Source organism: Alosa sapidissima, chromosome 20 (assembly GCF_018492685.1).
Source record: "Alosa sapidissima isolate fAloSap1 chromosome 20, fAloSap1.pri, whole genome shotgun sequence".
In the NCBI taxonomy this organism is placed as follows: domain Eukaryota; kingdom Metazoa; phylum Chordata; class Actinopteri; order Clupeiformes; family Clupeidae; genus Alosa; species Alosa sapidissima.
In genome coordinates, this window is record NC_055976.1 from 9,234,484 (window position 1) to 9,247,174 (window position 12,691).

Sequence of the window (12,691 nt, forward strand, 5' to 3'; positions counted from 1 at the left end):
GAATATTTGCTTTGTCTGGATAAGTGTGTTCTGTGTTCTGTGTTCTGGTTTCAGCACTTGTCCTTTAATTTGAATATCTTCCAATGATATTAATCCGAAACGAGTCAAATAGGCCTACCTCAGATGGTTGTTAGGTTTGTCCCAGGAGGAGTGTGTGTTTGTCCTGGTTACATGGATGTTTCTACTCATGTTACTGTAGTTGTTTTGTTTTTGGATGTCTTAGAATTGCAGTGTCTTATAAATACTGGTAGTGTCGCTGTTGACCATGTAAGTTAAAAAGCAAATTCACGTAAAATACATCTCTCCTCCCTGTAGTGACGCGAACACGTAACAGTGAAAACGGTGAAACAATGGTGTGGATTATGCTATACCGGTAGTGGGTCGCTCCTTTCTTTCAGCTGTTAGGACTTGTTTGTGTTTTATGTGGTTCTTTGCTGTAGATATTGAATTTATTTATCATTGTATTGGATATTTCAAAAGAAGATGCTGAACAAAGGATTACCGGCGGCTTGCCTCACGCTCTTTCTTTGCCCGCTTGTCATAGTCCACAATGTGAAGGCAGACGTGAGCTATTCTGTGCTGGAGGAGATGAAACGAGGATATGTTATCGGAAACATTGGAAAAGATCTTGGACTGAATGTGAAGGAATTGTCTGCTAGGAAGGCTCGAATTGACGCTGAAGGTAATCGCAAACGTTTCTGCGATATTAATTTAGCTAGTGGAGATTTGACCGTCGCCGAAATGATGGACAGAGAGAGCCTCTGCAGGGAAAAACTCTCATGTGTTTTGAAATTCGAGCTGGTGCTAGAAAATCCTTTGGAGCTTCATAAAATTACGCTGCATATTCAGGATATCAACGACAACTTACCGGTCTTTCCCAAAGACGTGATTAAATTAGAGATAAGCGAATCTGCAGTTAAGGGAGCGCGTTTTCGCATGATTGAGGCACACGATGCCGATATAGGACAAAACGCAGTGCAGAATTATATGTTAGAAAGGAATGATTATTTCATATTGGCTGTTTCTCCAAACAATGATGGGGGGAAGAATCTTGAATTAGTTTTGGATAAAGAGCTAGACCGTGAGAGACAGCAGGAGCTAACTTTAATTCTCACTGCCATTGATGGTGGCATTCCACCGAGATCAGGCAGTGTGCAGATACACGTCACTGTACTGGATGCGAATGACAATGCTCCAGTGTTTACCGAGGAGGTTTATCGAGCTACTCTGCCTGAGAACTCACCAATAGGTACATTAGTGATTAGAGTTAGTGCAACTGATTTAGATGAAGGAGTAAATGGAGAAGTGACGTATGAGTTCAGTCGAGCATCTTCTTTAGCGAAAACTGCGTTTACACTGGATTCTAATACTGGTGATATTACAGTTAGTGGACCAATAGATTTTGAAGAAGAATCTATTTATGAGATGCGTGTTGAAGGGAAAGATGGATTTGGCCTGTCCACGGGCACAAAAGTAATTATTGAGCTTACAGATGTGAATGATAACACACCAGAAATATTTCTGAAATCACTGAATAGCCATATTCCGGAGAACGCACCGCCCGGCACAGAAATTGGCATCATTAATGTGCAAGATAGAGATTCCGAGAGTAACGGAGAGGTCCACTGCGTAATTGGGTCAAATATGCCATTTAAACTTGTCCCATCTATTAAAAAATATTATTCCCTTCTGACCACCGGTGAACTAGACCGTGAAGTGATATTTGATTATAACATCACCATCACTGCTACTGATGAAGGTACTCCGTCTCTGTCATCCTCGAAAACAGTCCACTTAACGGTGGCTGATGTTAACGACAATCCGCCTGTTTTCCTGCAACAATCATATAGTGCGCATATTACAGAAAATAACAAACCAGGTTCTCCTATATGCTCCGTGTCGGCCACTGATCCGGACTGGAGACAGAATGGCACAGTGAATTACGCACTATATCCTGGCGATGTAGACGGCACTCCAGTGTCCTCTCTGCTATCTATTAATGGAGATACAGGTGCCATTATCGCACTAAGGTCATTTGATTACGAGAAGTTGAAAAGTTTCAAGGTCCAAGTCATTGCCCGAGATAACGGGTCTCCTCCGCTTAGTAGCAATGTTACTGTGAGCGTTATGATCGCAGATGAGAACGATAACACACCGCAGATACTATACCCAGCTCCTGAGGGAAATTCTCTAATGACTGAGATGGTGCCCAAAGCTGTGCAGGCGAACTCTCTGGTCTCCAAGGTTATTGCAGTGGACGCAGATTCAGGGCAGAACGCGTGGCTTTCTTATCACATCGTTAAAGCTACTGATGCAGGACTTTTCACCATTGGCACTCACAGTGGAGAGATCAGGACGCAGAGAGACATTTCTGAAAACGATGGGATGAAGCAGAACCTGATAGTCTCCGTGAAGGATAACGGTCAGACCCCTCTGTCCGCAACATGCACAGTGTATTTACTTATTTCAGATAATTTAGCGGAGGTTCCCGAGCTGAAAGACGCGTCTCAAGACTCTGGATCTAAACTAACCACTTACTTGATTATCGCGCTTGTCTCTGTTTCCACCTTTTTCCTGACTTTTATCATTATCATTTTGGCTGTGAAGTTTTGCCATAGGAGAAAGCCTAGACTTTTGTTTGATGGTGCTGTGGCCATTCCCAGCGCTTATCTCCCACCAAATTACGCTGACGTGGATGGCACTGGAACTTTGCGCAGCGTCCGCAGCGCTTATAATTACGACGCGTATTTGACCACGGGATCACGCACCAGTGACTTTAAATTTGTTAGATCCTACAATGATGGCACCCTTCCTGCTGATATGACTATACGAAAGACGTCCTCTCAAGATCCATTCGGACCATGTGATGAAACAGATTCTCCTCAGGTAAAATAAATTAGACCAAATGTCTTTCATATTCTTTTTTGCATTAAGGTTAACATAGACCGCATCTTCTAACTTCTTCCTTTCATCATCACTACTGTTTTTAATTGTCCATTAGCACTTAATAGTCTGAAGTATCTACAAGTGTCTATGAAGTGTCTGTGTCTGAAGGATTAGTGGACACAGCAGTATTATTCGGAGGTGCCTTTTTAAAAAATATGTATCCAATATTCTACCAGAATAGGATTGGCTAAAGCAATTACTCTTGATCAACCTTAATATACTTTAAGACACTGTATATCTGAACTGTAAAGTTATTATGCCCAAATACGTTTTCTTCTTTTCCCAATCAAGCCTTCAAGCATCAAATGTTTCCTTTCGTCGTTTAAATGTCCAATTTTATTATCTACATCTGAACTTGTGTTAAAATGCTCATTTGATCTGCAATGAACTAAATTCATCTCATAGTGTCGCTGTTTGCTAACTACTGCACGAGCTTTTGGTGTATCCACCCAGGGTGCTTGTCTTTGTGTCGTAGTTACCGAAGAGGTGTCTGCGCTTCGACATTTCGTTATTCCTTGTGGATATACCTAGGGAAATACTGATCAAATACAGTAACAGGTCTTCCGTTGCACTGTAAGATATTTAGTATTATTTTATTATTTTTCATTACAGAATGGAGTACAAAGGTTTTGCTCAGATTCAACTACTGTTCACCGTTCTTGTCCTTTTGACTCGCGCTACCGATGGGGATGTCAGCTATTCCATTCAAGAGGAAATGAAACAGGGATCCGTGATTGGGAATATAGCTAAGGATCTTGGACTTACAGTGAATATGTTGTCAGCTCGGAATGCCCGCATTGATGCAGAAAGTAATCGGAAACGTTACAGCAATGTCAACATCAAAACTGGAGATTTAATCGTAGCCGAGAGGATTGACCGAGATGGTCTTTGTGGAAAGAAGGCTTCGTGTGTTTTGAAACAAGAGCTTGTGCTGGAAAACCCTTTGGAATTGCATCGTGTCAGTCTTCATGTTCAAGACGTAAACGACAATTCCCCTCATTTTAAAAAGGAAGTGATTGAGTTAGAAATTGCAGAATCGGCCGACAAAGGCGCTCGATTCTTATTGGAGGAGGCGCACGATGCGGACATCGGACAGAATGCAGTGGAGAGCTATACTTTACAAAGTAACGACCATTTTACATTAAGTGTTCAGAGCAATAGTATTGGAGGCAAGTACAGCGAGTTAATATTGAATAAAGAGCTTGATCGTGAGCAACAGCAGGAGCTGACGTTAGTTCTATCAGCTATTGATGGCGGGGTACCACCCAGATCAGGCACAGTAGCTATACACGTAACCGTGCTGGATGCAAATGACAATGCTCCTGTTTTTAGCCAGTCTGTTTATAAAGTCAGTCTACCTGAAAACTCTCCCTTAGACACGGTAGTGGCGACAGTGAGCGCTACTGACGCCGATGTTGGAGCAAATGGAGAGGTACGTTATGAATTTGGTCACGTGTCGGAGGAAGATTTGAAATTGTTTTCTTTAGATCCTGTAAGTGGGGAAATTCGAGTAACTGGGCCGATTGATTTTGAGGAAGAGTCGTCATATGAGTTGAGAGTGCAGGTGAAGGATGGAGCTGGCCTGGTGTCGTATTGTACTGTGATAATTGATGTCACAGATGTCAATGATAATGCCCCTGTGATATATTTGAAATCGTTAATAAATCCTGTCCCTGAAAACGTACCACCGGGCACAGAGGTGGGCTTACTAAATGTGCAGGACAGAGACTCTGAGAATAATGAACGAGTCCGTTGCTTTATTAATGAAGCAGTCCCGTTTAAACTTGTGCCATCAATTAAAAACTATTACTCTCTGGTGACAACCGGAGACTTGGACCGAGAACTTGTGTCTGGTTACAACTTCACAGTAACTGCGGCAGATGAGGGCTCGCCATCGCTGTCTTCCATTAGATATGTGCAATTGTCGGTTGCTGATGTGAATGACAATCCTCCTGTTTTTGAGAAGCAGTCGTACAAAGCACACATCACTGAAAATAATAAGCCTGGATCCTCCATATGTTCCATAGTTGCTAGAGATCCAGACTGGAGGCAAAACGGCACGGTTTTCTACTCCCTCTCACCCACTGAGGTCAATGGCATCCCGGTGTCTTCTTTTGTGTCCATCAATGGAGACACGGGAGTCATTCATACAGTGAAATCACTTGATTATGAACAATTCAAAACTTTTGACGTTTATGTAGTTGCCAGGGATAATGGCTCTCCTCCTCTTAGCAGCAACGTCACTGTAAGTGTCTTCGTAATGGATGAGAATGACAATACTCCACAGATATTGTATCCAGCACCGGAGGGAAACTCATTAATGACCGAATTGGTACCCAGGTCTGCGCACGCTGGCTCTCTGGTGTCCAAAGTTATTGCCGTGGACGCAGACTCTGGACAGAACTCCTGGCTTTCATACAACATCATCAAATCCACAGATCAGGGTCTGTTCACAATTGGCGTCCACAGTGGAGAGATCCTGACCCAAAGGGACATTGCTGAGTCGGATGCTATGAAACAGAATATTATTGTCTCCGTGACAGACAATGGGAAACCGTCCCTATCTGCAACATGCGTTGTGTATTTAATTGTATCAGATAGCCTGGCTGATATTCCGGAGGTAAAGGATATGTCTCGTGATGAGAGCAGCTCTAAGCTAACTTCCTATTTGATCTTGGCCTTGGTTTCCGTGTCTACTTTATTTGTTACCTTCCTGATAATCATACTGACTGTTAAGTTTTGCCGTAGGAGAAAACCAAGACTTTTATTTGACGGGGCCGTTGCCATACCGAGTGCCTATTTACCTCCAAACTATGCAGATGTTGATGGCACAGGAACTCTTCGTAGTTGTTACAATTATGACAGGTATATGACGACGGGATCACGCACAAGCGACTTCAAGTTTGTTAGCTCATACAATGGTGCAACGCTACCGGCTGATCTGACAATGAAAAAATCTCCATCCGCTGCGATAAACGACCTTCTTGACGAACCCAACGAGGTATGTTTCAGTTAAAAGTTGCTGACTCCAATGAAGTTTTTAGTCAGGTAATCTAATTCATTTCTTAGAAAATATCTGAAGTGAAAACCCATTGCCACTGTTGTATTGTCTTGATACAGTGCGCGTAACGGTGGTGCGTAATGGAAAGGGTATCCAAATGCGCAATATTGGTTATGCATGCTTGCTATTGTAAATACGAATGCTATTTGTGTTTAATATAACATATAGTGTTTAATATATACTGAAATGGTTGTGTTGGTGTACAGAAAGGTGTATGATGGTTTTGTGAAGGATTGAAATTTCATGTTGAATTTACAGCTGTTTTTTGCACCTGAAGTTAAACGTTAGACGTCTGAAGTTAAAACCTTATTTGACTATTGATATCTTATTTTTGCATAATCTTGTGTGTCAATGTGACTATCATTTCCATGACCATTTTTTTTACACTGCGTAGAACGTTCGATTTCCTTACCTGAAAAGTTGACTAGCTTGTTTTGGGTTTGGGAAGTATTGTTGGGACACTTTGACACTTAAACTGATCTTACATTCTGCACTTTTGTGATGGAACTCACAGCGTCGCTGTTCGCCAGCTCAGGGAGGAAGGAGTGCTCTCCACCCTATTGTCCGCATCAGGGAATCTTGTAACAACTGTATTGAGTCCTGTGTTCAGACTGCGTTTTGTATAATCAGACGGTATTAGCAATACGTTTTGTGTTTTTGAGTCATAAAATTAGGATGTATACAATAATGGTGCATAGAGGACCGCCATTGTCTGGATTATTGGCGCTGATCACCTTCGCTCTCATGGCTACCACCGTGCATGCAGAACTGAGCTAGGCCTATTCCTTTCCGGAGGAGATGAAACGCGGATGTCATTGGAAACATAGCTAAGGACCTCGGACTGGATGTGACCGCTCGTAAGGCTCGATTAGTCTCCGAGGAGGATCGTAAACAATGTTGTGATTTAAATCTGAGGACGGGAGAGTTTATTGTAGCCGACAGAGTCGATAGAGAGGAGCTTTGTCTTGAAAAACTGACGTGTCTGCTTAGATTGGAGTTAATGCTTGAAACACCATTAGAGTTGCATCGTATTACATTTCAGATTCAAGATATCAACGATAATTCGCTCATATTTCCGAAGGATTCGATTAAGCTTGAAATAAGTGAAAATGCTGTTAAAGGCGCTAGGTTTCGTGTAAACGAAGCACACGATGTAGACGTTGGACAGACAGTGACAGCAGTGGACAGCAGTGACTGGCTACACATTGGAAACGAATAGTAATTTTGTGGCATCTGTTAATCCAAACAAAGACGGAGGTAAAAACATTGAATTGGTGTTAGACAAGGAGCTTGATCGAGAACAACAACAGGATGTTACATTAGTTCTTTCTACCTTTGATAGTGGGACACCGCCACTATCAGGCACTGTAGCCATCCATGTAACTGTGTTGGATGCGAATGATAATGCGCCAGTGTTCAGCCAAGAGGTTTATTTTGATTTTAATATTTTGATTTTGAAGACGAACAAAAATATGAAATCCGGATTGAGGGAAAAGATGGTTTTGGACTTTCCACAGATGCACGAGTTGTGATAGAAATAACAGATTTAAACGATAACGCACCGACTATCGTTTTGCGGTCTCTGAATAATCACATCCCTGAAGATGTGTCTCCTGGCACGGAGGTGGGAATTATACATGTACAGGACAGAGACTCTGACAAGAACAGACAGGTGCGTTGCAGCATCCAAGAAAATGTTCCGTTTAAACTCATTCCGTCTATCAAAAATACTATTCGCTGGTGACTACAGGTGCGTTAGACCGTGAACTTGTCTCTGAATATAATTTCACTGTAATTGCGAATGATGCGGGGTCTCCTCCCTTATCTTCTGCAAAAACTGTATACTTGTCTGTTGCCGATGTGAACAACAACGCACCTGTCTTTGATAAGCTTTCATATACTGCACAAGTAGCAGAAAATAACAAACCTGGCTCTTCGGTGTGTTCAGTAAAGGCCAGTGACCCGGACTGGAGACAGAACGGCACCATTATGTATTCTTTATCAACAGGGGAGGTGAATGGCGTCCCTATGTCTCAGCTTTTATCCATCAATGCGGACACGGGGGTCATTCATGCTGGCAGAGCATTCGATTATGAACATTACAAAAGTTTCAAAGTTTGTGTCATAGCAAGAGACAGTGGCTCGCCGCCGCTTAGTAGCAACGTGACTGTCAATGTTTTGATTACAGATGAAAACGACAATCCTCCGACTATATATCCGACTCTGCAGGGGAGTGCTTTAATGACTGAATTGGTGCCAAAAACAGTGCTCGTGGGGTCTTAAATATCCAAAATAATTGCCGTAGACGCAGACTCGGGACAAAACGCATGGCTCTAGTATGAGATAATTAAATCTTCTGATCCAGGACTATTCACTATCGGTGTCCACAGTGGAGAAATCCGAATGCAGAGAGACATTTCCGAAAAGGATGGCATGAAACAGAATCTTATTGTCTCAGTGCGAGATAACGGACAGCCCACTCTCTCTGCAACTTGCGCCCTAAATATAATCATCTCAGACAATTTGGCAGAGATCCCCGAGATAAACGACAGATATGCTGAAAGTGATTCCAAACTTACATATTACTTGATTATCGCACTTGTCTCCGTTTCCACCTTTTTCCTCACTTTTGTCATTGTCACTGTGGCGGTACGATTTTGCCGTCGAGCAAAGCCAACACTGCTGTTTGATGGAGCAGTCGCTATCCCCAGCGCGTATTTTCCTCCAAATTACGCAGATGTGGATGGCACCGGAACTTTACGCAGTGGTTACAATTATGACACTTACGTGACTACGGGGTCGCACACAAGTGACCTTAAGTTTGTTACGTCTTACGATGACGGAACAATGACAATTCCTTCCTCCACCTTGACATCGAAAAAATCGCCCACATCTGCTGTTGATCACAGTGCTGTTGATCACAGTCCACGATCCCGAGACGCCTGCTCAGGTATAGTGCCTTTATATTATTTTGTGAAACTTTTTTTTTTTAGTTTTAGACTTTTTTAAGTTTTAGGCTTGAGAGTCAAATATGGAGGAAACATCTCCCCCTAATAATCTACTGTTTTAAGGGTGGATTCTGCACCTTTGTTGTTGTTGTTGTTGTTGTTGTTGTTGTTGTTGTTGGTGGTGGTGGTGGTGGTGTTGTGTAGGTACAGAACAGCTAGACGTGTCTGCTAAATTGATTCAGTTTTCACCGGTATTAGCAGATGGAATATACGTGTCTGATGTCACTTGCCAGAAAATACCTCCTGCATCATTCTTTAAATCGGTTGCTATTTTGCTTTATTAGCATATTTTGTAAGGGGTGGGAGGCGTTATAGGATCACCAAGAGTTGACCACTTGTTGATAAAAAAAACATTAGATTGTTGTAAAAACGCGATCTTATTAAGAGGTCAGTTCTGTGATTTTCTCATGTCACCTTACATCTGATTATGTCTGTGTAGACCGCGGAGGACTTTTTAAACGTTTGAAGGTGAATCAGGCAATGTTTCATTGTTGTTGGCAGTTTTGTTAGAAAAAGAACACTGTTTTTTTTTATTCTGTCTGCTGTAATATATCACAGCATGAAATGTAAAAGTATAACTAATGTTTACGAACTTAGTGTGTTTAAGCACTTTTGTTTGGATCCTCGAAGAGGCGCTGTGCACTTACAAAGGCAAATGGGAGCAGCACTTCTCCACCCACATCGGCCATAAGCGTGCACAAAATCACTTTCAGGCGCATTGTCATACGGCGGCGTTGATGTTTTTTCTGCTACATCATTTGTATGATCATATTGTGAGATCATAGCTGGAAAGGTAACAGCGGCTTTCGAAATGGATAGCCGAGTAATTCCTAGGAATGGCGCGATGCTCGGTCTTTTTGTCTTGGTCGCTTGGTCGCAATCCGTTGCCAGTGATGTTAGTTATTCTTTTCCGGAGGAGACAAAACGTGGGTATGTGATCGGAAACATAGCCAAAGATATTGGTTTGGACATCAGCAAGTTATCAGCTCGTAACCCTCGTGTTGATACAGAAGGTAACCGCAAACGCTATTGCGATGTGAATCGGATGACTGGGGAATTGACTGTGGCTGAAAGGATCGACAGAGATGGAATATGTGGAAAGAAGGCTTCGTGTGTTATAAAGCAAGAGCTAGTTTTTGAGAATCCACTGGAGTTGCATCGGATTAATCTTCACATTCAAGACATAAACGATAACCCCCCCATATTTAAGAATGATGTGATCAATTTTGAAATACGAGAGTCGGCTGATAGAGGCTCACATTTCTTACTGGACCCAGCCGGTGACGCAGATATAGGAGAGAACTCCGTGAAGAGCTACTCGCTTCAGAAGAATGATCACTTTGTGTTGAAAGTGCACTCTAGTACATACGGAGATAAATATGGCGAGCTGGTGTTAGACAAAGAGCTGGATCGTGAGCAGCAGGAAGAGGTTGTATTAATTCTTACAGCCACTGATGGTGGGATTCCACCGAGGTCAGGTACCGTAGCTATTCATGTTTCAGTGCTAGACGCTAATGACAACACTCCTGTATTCAGTCAAGACCTTTATACAGTCACTATGCCTGAAAACACTCCTTTAAATTCCGTTGTGGTTACTGTGAGCGCCACCGATGTCGACAACGGAGCCAATGGAGAAGTGACATATGAGTTTGGTCATTTGTCCGAAGATGTTTTAAATGTATTCTCCCTTGATGCTAAAACAGGAGATATATTAGTGACAGGTCCGGTTGATTACGAAGATGAAAATTCCTACGAGCTACATGTACAAGCTAAAGACGGGTCAGGCTTAGCGTCTTATACTAAAGTGATTATAGAAATCACTGATGTTAATGATAACGCACCTATGATATTTGTTAAGTCCCTGTACAGCCCCGTTGCCGAAAATGTAGCTCCAGGAACAGAGGTGGGCATTATAAACGTGCAGGACAGAGACTCAGCAGCGAGCAGTCAGGTCCGCTGCTCCATCCTTAACAACGTGCCATTTAAACTCGTTCCATCAATTAAAAAATATTTTTCGTTGGTCACTACAGGCGCATTAGACCGTGAAGTAGTGTCTAATTACAATATAACTATAATGGCTACAGACGATGGCTCTCCCCCACTGTCTACCTCCTCTAGCATCCAGATATTCGTTGCAGACGTGAATGATAATGCACCCGCGTTTGACCAGCAATTATATAGTGCTTTAGTGACCGAGAATAATAAACCAGGCACCTCAATTTGTATTGTAGTCGCAAAAGATCCGGATTGGAGACAAAACGGCACAGTGACGTATTCACTCTTACCTGGTCAGATCAATGGTGTGCCTTTGTCCTCCCTTGTATCAATTAACGGAGACACTGGGGTTATTCATGCTGTTAGGTCATTTGATTACGAGCAGGTTAAGATGTTCAGTGTTCATGTGCTCGCCCGAGACAACGGCTCTCCTCCACTCAGTAGTAATGTGACCGTGCGTGTCCACGTGAAGGACGAGAACGATAACTCTCCACAGATATTATATCCAACTCCGGACGGCAAATCACTCATGACCGAGATGGTGCCCAAAGCTGCGCAGGCGAACTCCATTGTGTCCAAAGTCATCGCGGTGGATGCAGACTCAGGGCAGAACTCGTGGCTCTCCTATCATATTACAAAGGCTTCTGACCCTGGACTCTTTATAATCGGTGTCCACAGTGGAGAGATCCGGACGCAGAGAGACGTGTCTGTATCTGACACAATGAAGCAGAGTCTTGTCGTCTCCGTGAAAGATAATGGACAGCCCTCTCTTTCAGCGTCTTGTACTGTGCATTTACTTATTTCGGACAACTTGATTGAAGTCCCAGAACTGAAAGCTATGTCTTATGACGACGGCTCCAAACTCACAACTTATTTGATAATTGCCCTCGTCTCTGTGTCGACGTTTTTCCTTACCTTTATTATCATCACTTTGGCTGTGAAGTTTTGTCGCAGAAAAAGACCCAGGCTATTGTTTGATGGAGCTGTGGCGATCCCCAGTGCGTATCTCCCTCCCAATTACGCAGATGTGGATGGAACTGGAACACTTCGCAGTGCATACAACTACGACGCTTATTTGACCACGGGGTCGCGTACCAGTGACTTCAAGTTTGTCGGATCATACACAGAGGGAACTATGCCCATTGATATGACTCTTAAGAAATCTGCATCTGACGACTTGCTCGGTGCCATCGATACCGTCCAGGTAATTACCCCCCCCCCTCTGTTTATGTTAACCATATAGCCAACTTGCAGATATGCGCATCTCGTTGCCCGCACATGTCATGACACACTCTAATGCATAGAGTTGCCTATGATTGATGAATACGCATGCGTAAAATGAATCGTGCTAACTGTAATTGTTTCATACTGGTGATCTGTGAGAAATGGCTGTTCAGTGTTTTATGGAAGTTTCTCATGGGGATTCTTTGACAATGCATTTGCAATACTTTGCTAGTCCTTCAAAGCGCATTGTGCTTTTGCTTCCCTGGGTATTTATGGGACTTCATTATCTTATTCTGAACTTTTTATGATTTTCCCCAGAACATTTTAATCTCCAAATTGACTATGATTTTCAATACTTATTGCGTGTTGGGTGATATTGGTCTATTCGGTTGTTGCATTTGTTTCGTTTTATATGTGTGTACTATCTAAAATGCGCAACATTAATTTCGCGCTATGG

The 12,691-nt window shown here is 42.7% G+C and overlaps 2 protein-coding genes across 8 annotated transcripts in view; both read left to right on the plus strand.

The window, feature by feature from the left end:
- Positions 1-5,842, plus strand: part of LOC121693914 (protocadherin gamma-A2-like) — a 32,705-nt gene extending 26,863 nt beyond the window's left edge. The window contains exon 2 of one of the 2 annotated variants that reach the window (XM_042073775.1): positions 5,794-5,842. In XM_042073775.1, the coding sequence (XP_041929709.1) occupies positions 5,794-5,808 (15 nt within the window). In that variant the 3' untranslated portion in view covers positions 5,809-5,842. Of the gene's footprint in view, positions 1-544; positions 599-5,793 lie in introns of those variants that run through there. The other variant, XM_042073776.1, reaches the window with a different exon arrangement.
- The window catches only part of pcdh2g28 (protocadherin 2 gamma 28), a 197,058-nt gene that overhangs the window by 29,774 nt on the left and 154,593 nt on the right, over positions 1-12,691 (plus strand). Inside the window, exon 1 of one of the 6 annotated variants that reach the window (XM_042073684.1) lies at positions 324-2,886. The exons of 4 other annotated variants lie outside the window; for them this stretch is intronic. In XM_042073684.1, the coding sequence (XP_041929618.1) occupies positions 484-2,886 (2,403 nt within the window). In that variant the 5' untranslated portion in view covers positions 324-483. Of the gene's footprint in view, positions 1-323; positions 2,887-3,477; positions 5,948-12,691 lie in introns of those variants that run through there. One more of the 6 variants, XM_042073696.1, reaches the window with a different exon arrangement.